This window comes from Phyllostomus discolor, chromosome 6 (genome assembly GCF_004126475.2).
Source record: "Phyllostomus discolor isolate MPI-MPIP mPhyDis1 chromosome 6, mPhyDis1.pri.v3, whole genome shotgun sequence".
In the NCBI taxonomy this organism is placed as follows: Eukaryota; Metazoa; Chordata; class Mammalia; order Chiroptera; family Phyllostomidae; genus Phyllostomus; species Phyllostomus discolor.
Window position 1 is genome coordinate 96,538,911 of NC_040908.2, and position 22,813 is coordinate 96,561,723.

A 22,813-nucleotide genomic window follows, 5' to 3' on the forward strand; every position below is an offset into this window, starting at 1 on the left:
GGCCTCTTTGCATTCATCTTGTTTGGGGCTCTGTGCTTCCTGGACATGCATGTTAATTGCCTTCACCAAATTAGGGAAGTGTTCTTTCATTAGTTTTTTCAAATTTCAAATTTTTTGCTCTTTCTCTTCTGGCATCCCTGTGATGCAAATGTTGGAATACTTGAAGTATTCCAGAGTTGTCCAGAAGCTGCTTACATTATCTTTATTTGTTTGGATTCTTTTTACTTCTTATTCTCCTTATTAGTTGTTTTTTTTTTTTTTTTTTGGTTCCTTATGTTCCAAATCATTGATTTGATTCTCAGCTTCATCCATTCAATTGTTGTTTCCCTATAAATTGTTCTTTATTTCAATTGGTGTATGCTTCATTTCTGACTGGATCTTTTTTAAGCTTTTGTTTTCTTTACTAAATCCCTTGAGTATCTTTATGACCAGTGTTTTGAATGCATCTGATAGATTTCTCCGTTTCACTTTAGATCTTTATTTGGAGTTTTGATTTGTTCTTTCATTTGGGCCATGTTTCTTTGTCTTCTGATTGTGGTGGCCTTCTTGTGTTTCTTTCTATGTATTAGGCAGACCTGCTTTGACTCTTATCTTGTTGCATGACCTAATATAGTAGGTGTCCTGTAGGGTCCAGTGGCACAGCCTCCTCTATCACCCAAGCTGGGTACTTGAGGTACACCTTTTGTGTGGGCTGAGTACACGCCCCTCTTGTAGTTGAGCCTTGGCTGCTATTGGCAGGTCAATGAGAGGGATTTATACAAGCCAGTCAGCTGCCAGGACTTGCTGTGACCACTGATCACCAAGCTCCACCCTCTGTGGAGGATCAGCTGTGCAGGGGCAGGGTGGTGATGCTCTGATGTGGTCTGTAGCTGTTTACTGGGTGTGCTGGCCCTGGGGTTTTCCAGGTGGCACAGGTCAAGGTCAGCCCCAACCTGTGTTTTGGCCAGGGCCACCCTGCCTAAGCTATAAAACACAGGTGACAAACACAAGGCTCGAGGGCCAAATCTGGCCCTCCACCTTGTAGTGTCTGGCTCGACACTTTGTTTCTACCCAGCAGCAGCACCAAGCTCCTTTCCCCTAGTTAAGGAGTAGTTGCATTTATACAGTCCTAAAATTACACTAAGCCCTTTGAAGGCAACCAAGAGGCTGATGTGGCCTCTGGTGAAAATGAGTTTGACACCCCTGCTATAAATCAATCTGAGATGGCTGCTATTTGGGCTGGGCTTGGGGGTTCCCAGGTGAAGCCAAGCTGTGAATCTAAACTGGCTGCTGCTAGTGCTGGGCCTGGGGCTCACTGGAGCTACCTGTTGCTTGTTTGATAGGATTTAGGAAGTTGTGAAACATGAGCCAAGTCCAGCCATTCATATAGAAAAGTAGCTTGGGTGGGCCAGTTTGAGTCTCTTGGGATCTCCAAGGAAGATCAAACAGTGTTAGCCAGGTTGATGGAGTCTCAGATATAGTACTAGCTTACTAGCTCTGTTGGGGTGAGGGGTTAGAAAAGGGACAGTCATCTCTGCTCATCTTGAAGCCAAACTTCAGTTAGCACTGTTGCCTTTCAAGTTGCTACCCTGGTGCTGGAGCTCAGATGGAATGAGTCTGTATAGGTGGGTCCGTGTGTGGGTTCTTGAAGAGGAACTGCTTATGGCTCCAGAATTTTCTTCCACCAATTCAGTCCGCGCTAATTTTTGCGGCCAGAAGTTGTGGGGGCTTGTTTTCCTGGCACTGGAACCCTGGAATGGGTGCCTGGTGTGGGGCTGGGACTCTGTTCCCAAGATATCCTTCCTGCATTTTTATCCACCACATGTGGGTGTGGGACCATCCTGTTCTTCATCTGCACTTCCCCTACCAGTCTGGATGTGGTTTCTTTAGTTGTCAGACTTCCATTCAGCTTAATTTCTGATGGTTCTGAGTGATGGTTGTTCTATATTTTGGTTGTAATTTTGATGTGGTTGAGCAAAGAGGCAAGCCATGTTTGCCTAGATCACCATCTTGATCAGAAGTCTGTTTTTACACCAAATAATGCTGTTTTGATTGCTATAGCCTTATAGTATAGGTAGATAGTAGGTAGTGTGGTTCCTCCAACTTTGTCCTTCTTTCTCAGGATTGCTGTTGCTGTGTGAGGCCTTTTATCATTCCACATAAACTTTAGAAATATTTCTTCTAGTTCTGTGAAACATAATATTGGAATCTTGATAGGAATTGCGTTAAATCTGTAGATTGCTTTGGGTAGTATGGACATTTTAATGTTAATTCTTCCTATCTATGAATACTGTATGTGCTTCCACTTATTTGCAAATTATCTTTTTATTCTGTGAATTTGGTAAATTGTAGTAGCCATAGTTATTTTTAATGCTTTCTACTTTTATGCTATAATTGTTTATGCTGCTATTCTAAAGGAGTTACAGTTCTCAATCTGATTATCACTTTAGTAATAGTCTTGTGCACATTTGTCTTTTCATTTCAGTTTGAAGACCTTCCTTCAACATTTCTTATGAGACAGGGGATGAACTCCCTCACTTTTTGTTTGGGAAAACCTTTATTTCTCCTGCATATCTGAAGGATAACTTTGCTTGAGAGTTGGATGGCAATTTTTATCTTTCAATACTTTGAATATGTCATTCTACTCTCTCCTGCTCTGTAGAGTTTCTGCTTAGAAATCTGTGGACAGCCTAATGGGAGTTCCTTTGTATGTTACTGTCTTTTTTGCTGTGCTGCATTAAAACAATTTTTTTAATTGTTGTTCAAGTACAGCTTTCTGCCTTTTACCCCCATCCCAGCCCATCCCCCTAGCCCTCCCCACCTCCCTCCCATTTCCACCCCTCCTTGTTATTGTCCGTGTGTCCTTTATACTTGTTCCTGCAAACCCTTCCCCCTTACCCCCTGATATTCCCTCCCCTCTCCCCTCTGGTCACTGTCAGCCTGTTCTCAATTGCAGTGTCTTGGGTTATATTTTGCTTGCTTGTTTGTTTTGTTGATTAGGTTCCTGTTAAAGGTGAGATCATATGGTATTTGTCTATCACTGCCTGGCATATTTCACTCAGCATAATGCTTTCCAGTTCCATTCATGCTGTTGCAAAGGGTAGGAGCTCCTTCTTTCTTTCTGCTGCATAGAATTCCATTGTGTAAATGTACCATAGTTTTTTGATCCATTCATTTACTGGTGGGCATCTTGGTTGCTTCCAGCACTTGGCTATTGTAAACTGTGCTGCTATGGACATTGGGGTGCATAGGTTCTTTTGTCTTGGCGTTTCAGGGTTCTTAAGATATAATCCTAGCAGTGGAATTGCTGGGTCAAAAGGCAGATCCATTTTTAGTTTCTAAGGAAAATCCCTGTTTTCCATTGTGATTACACCAGTCTGCAATCCCGCCAACAGTGCATTAGGGTTCCCTTTTGTCCACAACCTTTCCAACATTTGTTGATTATTGCTTTGTATATGATGGCCATTCCCAATGGTGTGAAGTGGTATCTCATTATGGTTTTAATTTGCATCTCTCTGATAGCTAGCGATACTGAGCATCTTTTCATGTGTCTCTGGATCCCCTATATGTCCTCCTTGGAGAAGTATCTGTTCAAGTCCTTTGCCCATTCTTTAATTGGGTTGCTTGTCTTAGAGTGGAGTTGTGTGAGTTCTTTACGTATTTTGGAGATTAAACCCTTGTCTGAGGTATCATTGGCAAATCATTGGGCAAATATGTTTTCCCGTATGGTTGGTTCTCTTTTTAATAGTTTTCTTTAGCCATGCAGCTTTTTATTTTGATGAGATCCCATTTGTTTATTCTTTCCTTTATGTCCCTTGCTCTAGAGGACAGACATATCAGTGAAAATATTGCTGTGTGGAGTATCTGATATTTTCCTGATGTTCTCTTCTAGGACTTTAATGGTGTCATGACTTATATTTGTCTTTTATCCACCTTGAATTTATTTTTGTGTAAGGTGTAAATTGGTGGCCAAGTTTCATTTTTTTGCACATAGCTGTCCAGCTCTCCCAACACCATTTGCTGAAGAGGCTCTTTTTATTACATTTTATGTTGCTGCCCCCTTTGTTGAATATTAATTGGCTATAGAGACTTGGGTTTATTTCTGGGCTCTCTGTTCCATTTAAAATTCTTTATCATTGACTTTTCACAATTTCATTGTGTTTTGGAGAAAGTCTTATGCATTGAGATAATAAATTGTTCTGTTAGCTTCTTGCATTTGTATACATTGTTTCTTTCACAGCTTTGGGAAATTCTCAGCTATTATTTCTTCAAATGTTCTGCCGCATTCTCTCCTCCTGTCATACCAATTAATGTTATGTTGGCTTTTTTAATAGAGTCTGATGACTCTTATAGTGTTTCTTCACTTTAAAAAAACTTTTAAAAAAGATTTTATTTTTAGAAAGAAGGGAGGGAGAAAGGAAGGGAAAGAAACATCAATGTGTGGTTGCTTCTTGTGCACCCTACTGGGGCCCTGGCCCATAACCCAGGCATGTGCCCTGACTGGGAATCAAACTGGCAACCCTTTGGTTTGCAGGTCAGTGTTCAATCCACTGAGCCACACCAGTCAGGGATAAGAATTTTTGTTGTTTGTTCTTTTTCACCTAAATAATTTCTAAATTCCTATCCTCCAGTTAATATATTTTCTCTTCCATCTGGTCTTTTGCAATACTTGCTAATGTATTATTGTCATTTATTGAGTTCATCAACTCCAGTTGTTTTTCTTTAGCATTTTTTAAAGATTTTATTTATTTATTTTAGAGAGATGAGGAAGGGAGGGAGAAAGAGAGGGAGTAAAACATCAATGTGTGGTTGCCTCTAGCACACCCCATACTGGGGATATGGCCTGCAACCCAGGCATGTGCCCTGACTGGGAATCAAATCGGCGATGCTTTGGTTCGCAGACCTGCGCTCAATCCATTGAGCTACACCAGCCAAGTGTATGCTTCAAAATGAATCAACATTTCATTTTGAAGCAGATGCTAGGAGACACTCATCAAAAAAGTTCTCAAATAACATTTCTGCAAAAGAAACTTAAGGTAAATAACTAGAACAAGAACAAAGTTTAAAAGTCAGTTGAAATTCTCTTTTAATTAAAGACCCAAGGGACAAGAAGCTCCTTTGTTACAGTGCGTAACATATGGCTCTTCTATGGAGTGAAACAGACATCAAGGAGTAAATGTTCATGCCAGCACCGAACTCTTTACCACAGCAGGTGAACAGTGAAGCGGGGTCTCCCTTACCAGCACTGAGACTGTAGTACATTTTTACATGCAGTAAGCTCTTTGGTAGACTTCATCATTCAGTGGAATTACAGAATTTGCAAGAGAGTAATAGTAAAATATTTCATGTGAGATTTGAACATAGTGCTTCTCATAAGCAATTTATACAGACCTCAGAAAAAAGTCAATCCTAGTAAACTTTTTAAAATATTGCCCGAAAACTTACCAAATACCTTCTGTGTTGGTCAAATACACACACACACACACACACACACACAAAACAAATCTAAAGTAGGATAGATAATGAGTTTCTAAAATGTTTGGTCATGATGTTCCTAGTCATTGGTCAAATGGAAATTAATCTGAAGGACATGGAATTCTTTGAAACCCTGGACAGCTACTCCTTTTTCCTCTCCGACCTCCCCCAAGCACCTCTCTAAGGCACCATTTTGGACAGCTATCTAATGATACATCTTAAACAAGTACATGAATAATGGCAACAATATTTTTCAACTACGACACCATAACGTCCTCAAGATTTTGCCTTATCATACATGAAGAATGTGGGTGTTTAAAGGCTGTTCTTAAGCAGATCACTAACCACAAAAAAAGAAAAGTCTGTGATACAGAAAGGACTATCAGTGTGATCTGTCATGAGACTGAAGTATGTAGAATGCCAGGGAATTTCAGTGTTGATTTGAAAATTGATGCAATAAGCTCTCTTCCTTCAAGAGGTATGTTTTTGAAATGGTTTGTATTTTGATTTTACCAGGCACCAAAATTTCTAAGACAGCATTTTTCTTTTAAAATCAGAAACATTCCCACTGTGGATCCAGGATTGAAGCATTTTAATATTCTTTAGGAGACTAATAAGTTAGTGTTATAATCATATAATTACCTATGGAATTATTTCACATAAACCACTTGCACTGCTATAGTTCTAAACTCAGATTCAAAATAAATAAAGCGACTGAATTTGTCTCAGATGGGTTCTGAATTCAGAAGACTTTCTACTCAAAGCTGCCATTGTAATCAGGAATCCGTGGCGATGCTGGCCCCTGTCCAACGTGCTCTCACACGACCGTCTGGACAGGAGTGCCACACTGCGCGGGAGAGCCGGCCCGCTCTGAGGAGGAGGTGGACCGGTTGGAAATCTCTCTCTGCAGCTCTTCTACTTTCTTCTGAAGCTCTGCTCGTTTAGCAAGAAGTTCTTTGTATCTGTTGTGAATGGGCTCCTACAAGAGCAAAACACCACGAAATTATTCCAACTAGGAAATCCTAAGCAAACCCAAAGTCAAATTTTGGTATGTAGTTCTTCCCCTAAATGTTGCAACGTGTGTTTCTTTCTCAGCCGTGGAGCCCAAGCCCACCTTCCAGCACTGCTGCTCTTCCACGGGCTTGCTTTCCTGATGCCACAAGTATATCCACACAGTGTCCTGAAGCCGGTACTTTTCCAAACAGTCATTAAGAAGGCAATCTACAAGTCAGTGCTCAAAGATTTCCTATCATTTAGTTTCAGGATTTCAGTCTTTTAAACAGTTCTAAGTAGTAAAGATTCCATATTCCAAAATGGACAAGAATTTTGTTAAGATTTTTATATTCTTAAAGCTATTTCCCAAACGTGTTAAAGCAAGACCTCTACAAGTTAACCAGTCTGACACTTCATCTTATGGAGAAGGGAAGAAAAGGCAAAACCGAAGTGGTTTGTCCAAAGTCATCCAAGCAAAGTCATGGTAAGAACCAAGTATACCGATTACCCCTGTATGGTGCTTTTTCTACTGTACATAACTATTAACAGGAAAAAGGGACAATTTTAAATATGCACAGATAATTTTTCTAGCCGCTTTAAAGGGAACAAGCATAATTTATACAACTGCATGGATGAAAACTCCCACTGCACAGCATACCTGTGGTTTCATCCGTGGATTCCACCTTACATAATACCCCACCCAGAGCTCTAGGTGGCGCATGCTGGCTACTGGATAAAGGACGTGATTGGAGTAGCTCCCATAGAGAGGATTAGTGAAGTCTTCCAGCTGGCTATTTATGTAAGACCACAGTGAGACAGTCCTTTTAGGAAGATTCTGTAAGAAGAAAAAATAAAGATTCTTCATTATATAAGCTAATTACACTAGGTAGAAGTTGTAAAGAGGTATATTATGATCATTAAAATCTCTATAGAGGGAGATAACTTTGACACTTCAGTGATTGCCCCACTGACATTAAAATCAGAGGATATTGGAAGATGGTGCAATTCCCCAAAAAGCTCAACTGAGAGTTATCATGCCAGCAATTCCAGTCTTCGGTGCACACCCAAGAGAACTGGAAAGACGCACACAAAATCTTGTACACTGATGTTTGAAGCAGCATTACTTATAATAGCCAAAAAGTAGAAACCCAGAAGTATACCAGCTGATAAATGGGTAAGATAGTTTATGTGTATAATGGAATATTCAGCCATAAAAAGGAATAAAGTATTGGTTCATGCCACAGATTAAGCCTTATGCTAAGTGAAAATATTGTGCTGTCGGTGATTTTCAACCTTTTTCATCTCATGGCACACACATAACTAATTACTAAAATTCTGTGGCATACCAAAAAATATCTTTTTTTTGGTATGACAAAAAATACACATAATTCTGATTCACTCAGACCACACAGCTATTGTTGTGTTGGCTGTTGTCATTTTTTAATTTGACAATCTAAGGGGAAAGAGGTCAGTGCCCCTGACTAGTCAAGTACTGCATGTTTTAAAAATTCTTGCAGCACACAGGTTGAAAATTGCTGTGCTAAGTCAAAGAGGCCAGACACTAAGGCCACATCTTGAATGACTCCATTTCTCTGAAATGTCCAGAAGAGGCAAATCCACAGAGTAGATCAGTGTTTGCCAGGGGCTGGGAGGAAAGGAGAATGGAGAGTAACTACTAACAAGTACACAGTTTTTTTTCAATGTTCTGAACATAGTGGTGATGGTTGTATAACCCTGTAGATGTATTAAAAACCACTAAATTATACACTTGAAATGAGTGAACTTTGTGGAATGCAAACTATATCTCAGTAAAAATGTTTCTTTTTAAAAATCTAGACATGGTAAATCTTATTCAAGGCTTTTAAAAAATAAAAGTATCTTTGGAACTTAGCTATTCTTAGTTATCCAACTTTCAATCAATTCTTGAGTGTCTCCTATACATGAAATTACTTATGGCGTGCTAGTCGACACTGAAGATACAATGGTGAATTAAAAATATGGTCTAGGAAGCACTTACTACATGGCAGTTATTGCAGTGTTTTGTGTGGTTTACTTTATTTAATTCTCAGCACAGCAAGTACTACCAGACCTATTTTACAGAAGTAGAAATGAACTTGCCCAAGGTCTCACAGTGAGTGCTAAGCCTAAGGGTTGAGCCCAGGTAGTCCAGCTCCACAGCAGGCATGCACTCTGCCCTGCGCTCTGCAGGAAAGCACGGTACCCTTGTACCACCACGTTTTTTAAAAATGAAAACTGATGGAGATACATCAACATGCTTCTCAAGAGAATATGATTTTGAATTCATACATGGGATAGATACATTTTGAGGAAAACAGATGCAGTTTAGACTAAAACATAATGTGTTCTAAATAATACCAACTACTAGTAGTATCTCTGAGAGATTAGGGTAACAGACTTTAACTTTCTGCATAGTATCTTTCAGGGTTTGAATGTTTTACAGTATTATCTTAAAATTAAAAAAAGCCTAAAATGTCTCATGAACCCAATATATTTTTGGATCTGAGCTGCTCATTCATTCAAATGTATATATTTTACTAATTATATTTGTCAGCACCTGCTTTGAAGGATTTCCATCTGCAAGGGGTAACAGGTAGCCTGGTGTTCCTCTGACACACCCACACTTCAATTCTCTTCAGTAGCTACTAATTCCCACCCATCAAGTCACCTGACATCTGACAGCTGGTATCTTTAGCCTTGCAACAGAGGTATTTTTAAAAAGATTAGGTTCAGGCCCTGGCTGGTGTAGCTCAGTGGATTAAGTGCGGGCTGCGAACCAGGCATCACAGGTTCGATTCCCAGTCATGGCACATGCCTAGGTTGCAGGCCATGGCCCCCAGTAATTGCACATTGATGTATGTTTCTCTCTCTCTCTCTCTCCACCCCCCCTTCTCCTTCTAAAAATAAATAAATAAAATTTTAAAGATTAGGTTCAGATAGATAGAAGTAATCCTATTAAAGCATACAAAATAAAGTATGGCCAAAGAAATCATTCAGAAGAACAAACATGCCACTGAAATCCATCATAAAATGCACTTTAGTAAAAAAAAAAAAAAAAAATACACATTGGGGGTAGGCTGGGATGGGGCTCATCTTTTACCTCTTTTCCTCTCTGCTGTTCACTGTTACAAAGGAATGTTCCGAATAAACAGCTGTATAGGTGGTCCAAAATGGTAATGAGAAAATATTCATTGAATTCAAATGCTGTAGGAAACTGCAAATCAAACACCACAAACACAAAACTTAGTATTTTAAGACATTTTTTTCAAGCATAATTATCCCTGTATATGGGTAGATCCTTTCTAATACTTCCTAAAATTAGGCTAAATAATATTCGAAACTACAGGGTCCAACAGAAGTAATGTCTGCTTCAGTGTGGTTGGCAGGGTGATACAATGGGTGTAATAATTTATAGTTTAATTCAAACATTTCACCTAAAATGTCATATGGTGTGCTTCAGTGTGATACTGTTATGTTACAGTATTACATGCTTATGATTTTAAATAAAAGACTCTATAATAAAAACAGGTATTATTTGTGCCAGACCCTGTATAATTTCTAAGCCATTATGGCATTATCTGTTTGGTTTTTGGTTCAAATAATCACTTTACCACTTTTCTAAGATAATTTCTCCCAAATCTCCTTTTCAGATGCAGCAAGAATTTGAATGTTCTGACCTTGATGCTTCTATATCCCCACATCTATTAACCCTAAGCTGGCAGGCTGATGAATTTTGACCTGGGCAATTCTGACAACTTTAATCTTTTTCTTCTAAAAATGACGATAAGCAACATATTAAGATTTTTTTTAAGTTTTCAAAAATATTGTTTTGTTTTTAGGAATTACACAGAAAGTAGCATCAATGTCTCCAGAAAATGTCAGCAATGCATAAAAATAACTATCCAAGGCAGACGTGCAGATCAATAAAACCCAATCTGCTTATCCTTTTAAGGAGCACCTTGTAATCCAGTACTTGGGCAGCCCCTTTCTAACAAAAAAGAAAATTTACTTTCTCTTTAACTTCAGGACAAGGGCTTACTGGTATCTTAATATTACACAAACAACACAATCTGTGGGGAACCTGTCAAGGACAAAATACAGATCCCAGGAAGGTAAAGGCTTCAGTTTTATCCACCAATGTAATGTCAATGTAATATTTCAAGATTATTCCAAAGTTTCTATGTAAGAGTGGACAAATTATGTGACCCGTGAAGAGGAATTCCATGATTCCTCTTGGATTGCAGATTTGGGAAATAAATATTTATTCCAAGTTTTTCTCTGATCCCTACCCAAAAGTGAAGGAAAATTGCATGAACTATAAGCAAAAGGGTAGGAAGCCATGAGCAGGGTAATGTGGCACATTTCTCAGACGACGAAGGGTGACTGCCATGCAGTGGCTATGCAGCTGAATGAAGCAGGTAATCAAGCACATGCAACAAAAAGCCAATTATCTGTAAGAAACTCTGTCAAATCCCATTTATTTATAAAATAAGTCCCATCTCCAGTACTATTACATACTCTTAATGGCCTTATTGCATTAGACAGCTACAGATGCACTGACTCATTAAACAGCAATCTGAAAGAGCTGAGCCTGTGGTTAGTTTTCATCTTCTTGGCAAGACTATTAGCTCAGCTTCATCAGTGGATATTTCCTCACAAACAAAATAAGAAACCCCAAAACAAAAAAAATAAAACCTAGAATACCAGAGCATTAACTGCTGGTATTGCTTTTGAAGAGTAATATTTTGTTTCCCTTATTTGTAAAACTGAAGACTGCCAATAAACACTGTGACCACCAAACATTTCAGTTCAGGAGGAGAACACACACAAAAACATAACTAGATGTCCAAAATACTCATCACTATAATATATTTTAAGTTCTACCTAAGAAACACAGGATTAAATTGATTTTCTAACTTTTAGTAACTTAAGCTGAGAACTGAAGTTTAACTGCTTTTACAACAGATATATAGCATATAGAAAGTTAAGCCCTGGCTGGCGTAGCTCAGTGGATTGAGCACGGGCTGGGAACCAAAGTGTCCCAGGTTCGATTCCCAGCCAGGGAACATTCCTGGGTTGCAGGCCATAACCCCCAGCAACCGCACATTGATGTCTGTGTCTGTCTGTCTGTCTGTCTCTCCCTCCCTTCCCTCTCTAAAAAAATAAATAAATAAAATCTTAAAAAAAAAAAAAAGAAAGTTAGTTAACACAATTGCTAAGGGAAAATGTACTTGTCATGTACTCTCCTATTCAAACTGGTAACTGTGATTAATTCTTTTTCTAGCAAACATATCAGAACTAATATCTCTCTGTACGTTGCCCCTTCATGGTAGTCCCCAGACAGCAGTCCATATAACCATCAATGACACCACGGTTTTAAACAACTTTCCCAGTCCTCTGATACAGCACATGTGATTTTTGCCAATAGTCAAATGTTATTTTTAAATGTTATTTAAAAATTGAATATGGTAGCAGTCAGAACTGGATCCTACTGTTTTTAGTCAAACACCCAAAAAAAGATTTGTAAGGGTTTGTATAGGTGATACACTACCTCAAAGGCAATTCCAAGGGGAAAATTCAAACCTACTCCAAGAAGTAGTAAAACTATTAAAATAAGTATGTAGCATCTCCCCTCCCCACAACATACAAGGTCTAATGTATAGAGGAAAACTGGGTTGTATACACACTTGTAGTATATGTGTGAAAACACCAGCCTCAAAATACTATAGTCAGCTACAATACAATTTAACCTGGCAGGTTTCAAACTAATCCAACCAAACTGAAAATCTTAATGGGGGGAAAAAGATGAGCTATTTAATATACTGTATAACTGATGTATTGGTCCTAAGGATTGCCACCTCCTTTTAATGAAATAAATAGTATTTTCTTGAAGCTCAAATGTGATCCTAAATGTGATCCTATGAGCCTGGCCTCATATCCATGGGGCACTGTAACAAAAACCAGGTCTAACACACCCTGCGGTGAAGCGCCAACTCACATACCAATATGCTGGATCCAGCTTGGGGTTCTGAGATGATTTTTCTTGAATAGAGTTAAATATTTTTAAGACACCAAACCCTTGCCTCATCAGTGGGGTGATCCCATAATAAATGAGGTATTTTTTCAGTCTCCTCTGGTATCTTTCCAAAAAAACCTAAATCCATTTAGAGTAAATTTCACATGTGTTTGTTAGAAAGTTGATAGGTCTAAAAAACAATCTCTGCATACCTAAGGAAAAAAAGAACTGAATCTATTATATACCTACCTTGACATAATTTACCGCCTAACCCATTTTTTCTCATTAAAATTACTTGCCTATTTTTCCATCTCTTTACCTGTTTAGCAATATATAGATGAGCTTCTGGGTGAAGATATGGCCATTATTTAACACTACTTGTCTAAAACAGAGGCGGAGGGGAGAGGTGGATATAAGGGGACTGAATGGTAATGTAAGAGAAAATATGGTAAAGATTAAAATAAATAAAACAAAAGAGGAATCCTCTTGGGTTATTATCAGTGCCACTCATTGAAATGCTAATGAAACCACAGTGTCAAGTGTGTAATACTACTCTCAAATAATATTCTTTAGCCAAATTCACAATGTGATAATTAGGTAAAAGCTCTATTACCTAAAATTTCCATTTTATGTGAAATGTAGGATAATCAGTGACCAAATCTCCCAACTCTGACTGGACAGCTGAAAAAAGAGAAGTAGGAATGGATATACAGAGACATTACCTGTCTCGTCATTTGCCAGACAGAGTCAATGAACTGAAGGAAAACCGGCGATCTGTCTGCATCTGCGTGATTCTTGTCTCCATGGCCGAGTCTCTGAATGAAAGACAGTGAAACAGTATCTGAACCTTGTGGGATTTTTCATTTTTTAATAGACATTATTTCCTAATAAAAGTACTATTTCCTCAATATTTTTAAAAATTCAGAAAATCTTTTTAAAAGAAAAGAGCAATAACCCGTCACCCTACCTGTGAAATGTCTATTAACATTTTGATGTACAAACGCCAGATTATTTTTTTACATGAGATGCTTGTAATTGGAATTACAACTTGGTGTAATAAGTGAAACCCAGAAGGTAAAAAGCTGATTATGGAAGACAGGAACAGTGACACCTCAGAGCCCAGATTTTTGTTCTGGAGATCTACTTTTCCCCTGAATGTTACGTTACTTGGGCAACAGCCTCAGAAAGCACCCTTCTCCTTTAACATCTTGGCCAGTGCATGAAGGGGACCTGTTGTATCGTACAGCTCCAGTCTGTCTTTATCAAGAAGTATCACATTAGCACAAATCTTCATACCCCTTTAAAAAATGTTTGACTTCTGCCCTCCAAGCATGCACTCACCCAGTTTCTCCATTCTTTTTCTTCTCTGAGAACCTTTGCCACAGATGACCAAAACAGACCCCTACTTCGTACCCTGAAGCCACTGATTCTAAAAGTATGGACCACAGACTTCTCTGGTGGGGGCAGTGTGGGGTAGGGGTGGGAGGAATATGAGGTAGAAACTAATTTCATAATAGTAAAACATACTTGCTTTTTTCAATTTATTGACGTTTGCACTAATGGTGCAAAAGTGATGAAGGATAAAACTTTTGGTACCTTACCGCACTGTGGTTGGATTCTGCCTTGCCACACACTCACAGTTAAATGAAAGGGACAAAGCCAATCACTCTCAAGCCAGTTTCCTTGATGAAGTGGTAAAAATTATTAACTTTATTAAATCTCTCCTATTGAATACAATTTTTTAAATAGTTTGTGTAACAAAATGGGAAACACACAGAATGTGCTTCTGCTGCAAACTTAAGTAGGATGGCAGGAAATGACACTTTTTCATGGAACATGATTTTGACTTGAAAGAAACAACTGATAAATGAACTATGGCTATTAAGACTTGAGTATCTTACAGACTTTCTAGAAATGTACAAAGTGACTATGCCACTTCAAGGAAAACAATGGACGATATTTATTACCAATGATAAAATTCAAGCTTTTGAGTAAAAATTAATTTTTGGAAAATTTTATCTGAAAAACATGAGCTTGATAATACTTAGACTTTTCTGATAAAATCAGTGGTGGTATTAAAAACTGTGGTTTTATGGAATAACATAAAGAAATGCATTAATAATGGAAGAGGTATATAGCTAGACAAAGAAGTATTTTTCAAGTAACTAGCACACAATGTTACAAGATCACGTGTGAGTAGAAGATCTATTCAAAGTGCAAGACAGACCAATGGGACTTAATGGAACAAACAACAAAAAACCTCTTTGATTTAGTTCTGGATTCTACATTACACTTAACCTCCAAGACACTACTACCATTTGTCAAGTTTTGGCATAATAACAAAGTAGTATACCAATGATTCCTTTAAAAAGCTACTAAAATACTCTTTACTTTTCAAACTATATATCTGTGTGTGGTCAGATTTTTTCCTCATATACTTCAACCAGGAGGGGATATTGCAACAGACTGAACACAGAAGATACAAAATTTAGCTGTTTTTTATTACGCCACACATTTAAAAAATTTGCCCTCCAGAACAAAGAATACCACTCTTCTCATGAAACCCTTTTTTATTTTAAAAACATTTTTCTTTAAAATGTTATTCATGTTCATTTTTAATAGTACTATACTCTGAATGTTTGTGTTCTCCTGAAATCCGTGTGTTGGAACTAATGTGACAGTATCAGGAACAGGAGTCTTTGGTGCAACCCTCACGGGTGGGGTTAGTGCTCACATCTAAGAGACCCCTCAGAGCTCCCCAGCCTCCTCCCTCCATGTGAGGACACAGTGAGAAGAGGGTCTTCACCAGAACCTGACTATGCTGGCACCCTAATTTTGGGCTTTCAGCCTTCAAAACTGTGAGAAATAAACTGTTGTTGTTTATAAGGCACTCAGTCTATAGTATTGTTATAGCAGCCCAAATGGACTAAGATAAATAGATTATTTCTTTAATAAATTTTTTAAAATATAATTTCTGATGTGGTAAATACAGATCATTACCCTCTATTAACCATGTGTGAACACACCATCTTGACCAGATGCCCTTCATTTGTCAAATTCTGCTTTCATATAACAACTAGGGGAAAAACTGTGTCAGTAACCAGAGTTAACAATTTAGGATTCCATGGCAATTTCAAACCGTTTAAAATGTTATGATTTTGGTCACATTTATATGAATATGTGCAGCTTCTGGCTAACTAAAACTTTATCCTTTGAAGCAAAAGTCTTTTTGTTTTTTCTTAAATGGTCTTCTCATGATAAATACATTTTACAGAGAACTGAAAAACATGAACCATCTGAATTGATACTCCAGATGTCCAACTTTATTTAACAATTCAAGTTCAGAAGAGCAGATGACCTTCAAGTGTCAGTTTTCTCTCAGGTCATTTATAAACACTGCTCACTTACCCTCGTAACTATTGGATACTGAAGGTAACCATCAGAGACAGCATCTGGGCAAACATCTTTCACAAAGTCTCTCAGCTAATCCAGGAAAATGCTGCCACGAACCACCCACGAACCATACTCTCAGTGGTCTCAAGGCCTCTGACACTCCAGCTCCCTCCCCTCTCCAAGATTCTCTAACCCTCACCCTCCCTCCTCTCTACTCTGGCCATGCTCAACCCCATCTAGACATTTGCCCCCCTGCTCGTCTTTCCTAGGAAAGTATTACTATTCTGTACTCTCCCAATTCTGTGATTACAACTAATAGACAGGCAATACATAACCACCGTTTTCTGATCCCAAATTTAGTGCTTACAAGAAACAGCTAAAATGTACTTGAATGTGTATTTAATTGAAAGCTACATGAATCCAAAGTGTGAGGTAACAAGAATGCAAATGTGAAAGCATGGCATCCTTTGAAAGAGACATACCCCATTCCTCTATTTTAGGACCTGTGGCTAGTTCTAGCCACTCCACCTGTGGAAAAGCCAAGACCGAAGTCCAGAGGACAACTGGGATGGCAAGGAACTTCAGCTAAGACAGAAGAAATGGATGGCCAGTCAGAAGAACTGAGGACTATCAAGGACATGAGCTGACGGCTACTTTCTAATATGTGAAGGGCTATTTTATATGGATAAGTCGTTACATTTGTTCTTGTCTCCAAAGAGGAATGTAAAAACATGGGAAACAAATTTTAGTTCACTATGAGGAAGAAGTTTCTGACTGGTAGACTTTCTGAAGGAAGATCTATAGCCTCAGGAAAAGATTTGTTGAGTATTTCTAGAGGTATGAATGAAGAAACTGAACAATCATTTTGAGGACACCATTGAAGATTCAACAATTGTTGCTGGACTCTGACTTCCTTCTAACTCTTACCTTTGTTACCAACAATAACATCAACAAAAATTTTGAGACATGTGGAGGACACAAAACATGTGTGCAACCCTCATTTCCATAAAACTAACTGCAACACTTTTCATACATGTGATCATTACAGTGTTAATATCTTAAGAAAAATAATAGAAAAGTTGTTTTATTCCAAACTCTGAGTTACATTTTATTTATTTTTCTTAGTCCCAGATTTGTTATTAGACTCTTATCCTGTGTGAGCAACACTACTTTGTAGGGCTGCTTTAAACTGAGAATAATTAAACCATTCTCATCTTTTCAATCTATTTTGTTAAACTTTTTAAAAAAGATTTTATTTATTTTTAGATAGGAGAAGGAAGGAAGAAAGAGGGAGAGAGGCATCAATGTGTGGTTGTCTCTCATGCGCCCCTCACTGGGACCTGCCCAGGCATGGGCCCTAAATGGTAATTGAACCCGTGACCCTTTGGTTGGCAGGCTAGCACTCAATCCACTGAGCTGCACCAGTCAGGGGTATTTTGTTAACCTTTTAAAACATTTTGTTGCTGTTGTTGTTGTTCAGTTACAGTTGTCCTGCTTTTTCCCCCTTTGCTCTCCCCTATCCCATCCCCACCCCCACAGTAAAGGAAAAGTTAGAAGTGCCTTGTAATTCCATTACCATTCATGCTAATCTGAATTGTTAATTGAAGGTGGAGAGAAGACACCCCTGGAAATCATGGAATGATATTGAATGTTTCCTGGTAAAGATCACAGAAGAGACTGGGTCAGCCAGAAAAGTCATGATAGGATGTCCTAATGCATTCTAAAGCAAAAACGTTCTCCTGAGAAATTTAACCCTCTAGAATAAACAATCAATTTTAGATGAATATCTAATGAATGAAAAGCATTATTTTCACAAGTCTGATGTGAGAGGAATATAACACATCAAGCCAAGGTTCTTTACTCACAAGCTGAAATCGATGTCCAAAGCTCAGCCATTCTTTTTCCACAAGGACTTCAAATCCTCGGATGGTTCGATAGTGTCCATCCAGCATGAGCATGGTGAGCGACGTCAGCTGCGCCGTGCGGTCCCAACCGTCACTGCAATGCACCACCACAGATGTCTTTCCCGACTCTACTTTGTCCGCAATCCTGAGAGCCCCAGCAAGAATAAGCTGCAAAGCAGATTTTTTAAAGAATGAAAACGTTAAAAAATTAAATGCTTCCTTCTTCAAAATGTATTAATAGACTTTTGCTAGGGATGACTGTGTCAATAACACATGGAAAAGATTGGTCCCTTTCTAAAAAAATATTTTTAAATAGTAGAAGATGTATAATTTTGCTTCTAAAGCTAGAAAAATCTCATAAATGCAGACTCCTAAAAACCTGCACAATGAAATATCCAAGTGAAAGGCATCTCTGGGATGTAAACGAATCAACAGTATGAGAAAGAGAAACAAAGATTTAGGTTCTAAAAGGATCTTCAAATATTCAAAATACCATCCATTTAAAGAAAAATATCCCAACTCAAGTCTTAGCTGTTATTTATAACAATGCTTGCTTAACCAAATCAGAATATGCATGAAAACAATAAAACTGATCTGTTTTAAAATATTCTATAACTTCCACAGCATTTATTTTACTGTTTTTGTATATGTCACATAGCATACAGAAAGTACAATTTTACACAGAAATAAAACTTTAGAGTAAGCTACTTTTCTGTATCAGTATGAATAAAAAAATTCTCATCATATCAATAAATCATGTTAGATGCCGCATCAATTTAACTGGTATCTAAAATAATTTTAATTATTTTTTAAATATGCAGAATCTTTATAAAATAATTTACTTCTTCTGAAGTTGATCCTGAGTTAAAACTAGATAGAATTAGATGTAACCAAAAAAGAAGCAAAGTGTCATCTCCTTTAAAAAGGACAATCTAGCACTATTCCTCTCTTCTGTGACCAGACCACACTTACAAAACAGCATGGCTCCACAAGCACAGATCGGAATGAAAGAACACAGGTTTACTAACTAGGTAAGGGACTCTCATGAGAGTCTCCTATTGATCATAACTGTAGGCATATTCTGGAAATGGGGTACTGTGAAGAGATCTCAATCTTGACTATGCCTGAGTCATCTGGGAGCATATTTTCCCTCCTAAACTGCTTAGGCTCCAATCTCCACCAATCCTAACTCATGATTTTAAATAACTTCCACCAGTAATTCGAATGCATATGGAGATCTACAAATCACTGACCCAAAGGATTAGAACAGTTGCAATTAAGGCTGACCAGGAAGATCCTAAGCCATCAAGTGGTCATTTCAATTAATGTACTCATTTATAAAATAAACATTTATGAAGTCCCTTACTATGTTGCAGGCATGGCTCTAGGTGCTGGAGGCATAGCAGTCAACAGAACAGAACAAAGTGTTGGCTTGAAGTGTTGGGAACCACCCTGACTGGTATCAGAAGCTGAAACCCCCACCTAGGCTAAGGCTAAGGGAACACCCTTGGAACCCTAAGCCAGCAAGGAGACAAAAGCTTATCTCCCTGGCAGGAATGCTACTTCTGCTGCTTTATTCATAGCTGAACCCCAAAAAGCTTGGTTGGTTAGCCAAAGACGGGTAAGATTCCCCAAGGGGGGAACGACCTAAGACAGGCACGATCACTTGGGAGGCCCCCCAAAAGAAGGACTTTCGGGCTGCAGCAAAAGGGGGTAATGGACCCTCACTCCTTGGCTTTGACATAGCCTGAGTTCTCATGTCTGGGAGAAAATCTCCTTATCTCTTGGTTGCCTTAGTTCCCTTGCTCCACCTAAGCCTGAAACAATGACAGGGTGGTGCAGCTCTGTGCTGAAAAGGGCGGATTCCCTGGGTGATCAGGCCTAAGAAAGAATATGTAAATTACTGTGAAACCTTCTTTGTTTAGAATGTTCTCAGTTGAATGAGAAGGGTCCAAGGAGGAAGTTAGTTTGTTCCTCAAAGTCTTACAGCTCTTTGACCCTGACTCAAAATAGACCCTCAGACTTCCTTGTTTTCTATGGTTCCTTACTTGCTCGTAATGAGTACTGTACTTTACCTGAATTATTATGCAAAACGAGCCCAATAAAAGCAGGTTTGGACGGTAAATCGGCGTGCTCCCCACTAGAGGGGGTGGCCATTCTGTCCCTACTTCCCCACAGAAACTAGTCTGTCTCTGTGCATGTTTTTTCTTGCGTGTTTTCAGCGAGCCATCTGCAGTGTTCCGTAATCACTGCTGGCCGGTGACCCACGCATCATTGAAGTTTACATTCTGGCTGGAGAGGCCAGCCAGATGCAAACAAATAAGGAAATGTGTAACGTGTCAGAGAGCAGTAGGTGAGAAAGCACCATATGGTTCTAGGGGCTTCCGGGAGGACTGCTACTTTGTATCAACTGGTTGGGAAAGGCCTACTTTGTATCAACTGGTTGAGAAAGGCCCCTCTGGGAAGGTGATATTCGAGAAAGGATCTGAAGAATGTGAGTGGGTAAGCCTTGCAGGTGTGAGGACTGGTGGAGAAGAGCCCAGGCACAACCGTGCCTCTTGTACCTCTACAGAAACGCGTTTCTGGTCCAGCAAGCTTTTTGGAGAGGATGTTGTACCTGCTAGTAAAGTGACCTGGAATCTAATTTGTGTTAGTTTCAAATGAAATCTTATGGATTTCTATTTACACATCATGTAAGAAACAGGCCACCCGCACATACTCTGAGGAGTATTGATACTTTGCTACATTCAAGTTTCTAAGCTTCTAGAAGAGAAAAAATAATAAAAAGTCTATAATTTTCATTAGATCAAATTGGCCTTCTTTTCAATTTTTCTGAATTTTAGAGATTTTGATGTGAGTGTAAGTGTGCTCCCTCTTAATAGGAAAACCCTCATTTCCCTTTATTTCATAACATTAATATATGAAGTTATAGAAGTCTTTACTTTGGTAAGCTATGTTACTGAAATTCAGACCATATCTGAAAAAATATATAGAACTATGTTAAATAAAATAACATTTGGCACTTCAAACACTATGAACAGGTTAGGCAAATCAGTGCTCACTGTAGTCCCCAACTTGGTTAGTATTCAAATGAGTTTAGCAGTGTTCACACAGGTAGTCCTCGTATCTTTCATTCAACCGCTTCACTGCATTTCCCTGGCCAGAATGATTTTCACTTCACAAGTCATGCAACAACTATTTATTAGGTGCCTATTATTCACACAGATAGTGCTTCCCTAGTTCCTAAGAGAAAAAAAAATATGACTATGATTTATTCAGCCCTGGTCTCCACTGAATTAACAATATATGTTGCTTGACACCAAAGTAATTAAATGAAGTGCAAGGTAGTACCTGATTACATGGAAAGAAAAAGTGAAAACTTCAGAGGAAATGGAAATGGGTGGAATCTGGTAAGACTTCATGAATAAATGAAATATGAACTGGGACCTGAAGGATGGGTAGCATTGGACAGGATGGGAAAGAAAGTGAAAGAAGTCCAACAGAACCCCATGCACAGGACAGGAAAACCATTCATTCTAGCATCAAAACCGAGAAGTAGTTCTAATGATCAAAGCAGGTATCAATTCTTCACTGTTTAGAAAGGTACATTCATCTTGTTTTCAATCATAAAAGCCAATAGAGACAAAGGGCAGAGAAAGACCTTGTTTGATATTCTTTCTATAACAGTATGAAGAAATAACCCACCTTAATATGTTCTAGCCAGTGAGTAGATTCCAAGTTTGATAGCCAGTGGGTCTCCTCAATGTTGGGGTACACAATCTCCTTAAGTTTTCGTAATGATTCTCTCATAACATGAATATTGTGGATATCCAGAAAAACTAGTTCTGCATTTTGATAGGCATCTTCACTTTCATAACCTCCACCCTTTGCCTGGGGAAAAACACACACCCCACAGGAAATCTAAAATGAATGCACATCCATTATATGCTGACATCCATGAAGAAGTGCCCTAAAATATCCAAGAGCATGAAAGATGATATATGTTACTGATGAACAGGAAACTCTGTGGGAAAATATGGATAGCACAGAGCAATTTAACAAAACTACTCTCTACCACATGTTTTCTTTACAGACCAGGAATATACATTCTCACCCTTTTTTATGTGGCTATTATAAAAATTAAATGTGATAATATAGGTGAAGGTACTTAAACATTTTAAAGCACTACACTTCCCCACCCATATTTCAAAACCTGCCCCAAAATTTCTTACAGAAGACTGAAATCACCAGACTAGTAAGTTCCATGAGCAGGAACAACATCTGTCTAGTTTACCACTAGCCCATGCTGCTTCACCTCATTTTAATATTTTTTTAAAAAATTTATTTTAGCAAGAGGGAAAGGGTTGGAGACAGAGAGGGAGACAAACATTGCTGTGAGAGGGAAACACTGATTGGCTGCCTGCCATACACCCACACACTGGGCACCACACCTGCAGCCCAAGCATGTGCCTTTACCAGGAATCAAACCAGTGACCTTTCAATTTGCAGCACACCAGCTGAGGTGATCTTAATATTACAAAATACTTTGCAATCATAAAGACTTGCTTTTATTTCAACCATATTATTTTTGCTAAATATATTTTATTGATTATACTATTACACTTGTCCCATATTTTTTCCCTCCCTTTTATTTCCCTCCACTCTGCACCACCCCTTGCACCCACATCCCCCACTCTTAGTTCATGTCCATGGGTCATACATATCAGTTCCTTGGCTTCTCCATTTCCCATACTATTCTTAACCTCCCCCGTCTACTTTATTCCTACCAATTATGCTTCTTATTCCCTGTACCTTTTCCCCTATTACCCCCTCCCCACTGATAACCCTACCTGTAATCTCCGTTTCTGTGATTCTGTTCCTGTTCCAGTTGTTTGCTTAGTTTGTTTTTGTTTTCTTTTAGGTTATCTCAGAAGCACTTTATTTGCCCTTCCATTCTAAATGAAAGCTTTGCTGGATAGAGTAATCTTGGATGTAGGTCCTTGCCTTTCATGACTTAGAATACTTCTTTCCAGCC

General features: G+C 38.6%; 1 protein-coding gene across 5 annotated transcripts in view; it reads right to left on the bottom strand.

Annotated features, from left to right (window-relative positions):
• Positions 1-5,040: 5,040 nt before the first annotated feature.
• The window catches only part of MTMR2 (myotubularin related protein 2), a 113,723-nt gene continuing 95,950 nt past the window's right edge, over positions 5,041-22,813 (bottom strand). For all 5 annotated transcript variants that reach the window (XM_028517611.2, XM_036028656.1, XM_028517610.2 and 2 more), the window contains 6 exons: positions 21,484-21,669; positions 17,740-17,946; positions 13,204-13,296; positions 9,566-9,679; positions 7,106-7,282; positions 5,041-6,433 (listed from right to left, as the gene is read on the bottom strand). In XM_028517611.2, coding sequence (XP_028373412.1) covers positions 6,272-6,433; positions 7,106-7,282; positions 9,566-9,679; positions 13,204-13,296; positions 17,740-17,946; positions 21,484-21,669 — 939 coding nt within the window. In that variant the 3' untranslated portion in view covers positions 5,041-6,271. The remainder of the gene's footprint in view (positions 6,434-7,105; positions 7,283-9,565; positions 9,680-13,203; positions 13,297-17,739; positions 17,947-21,483; positions 21,670-22,813) is intronic.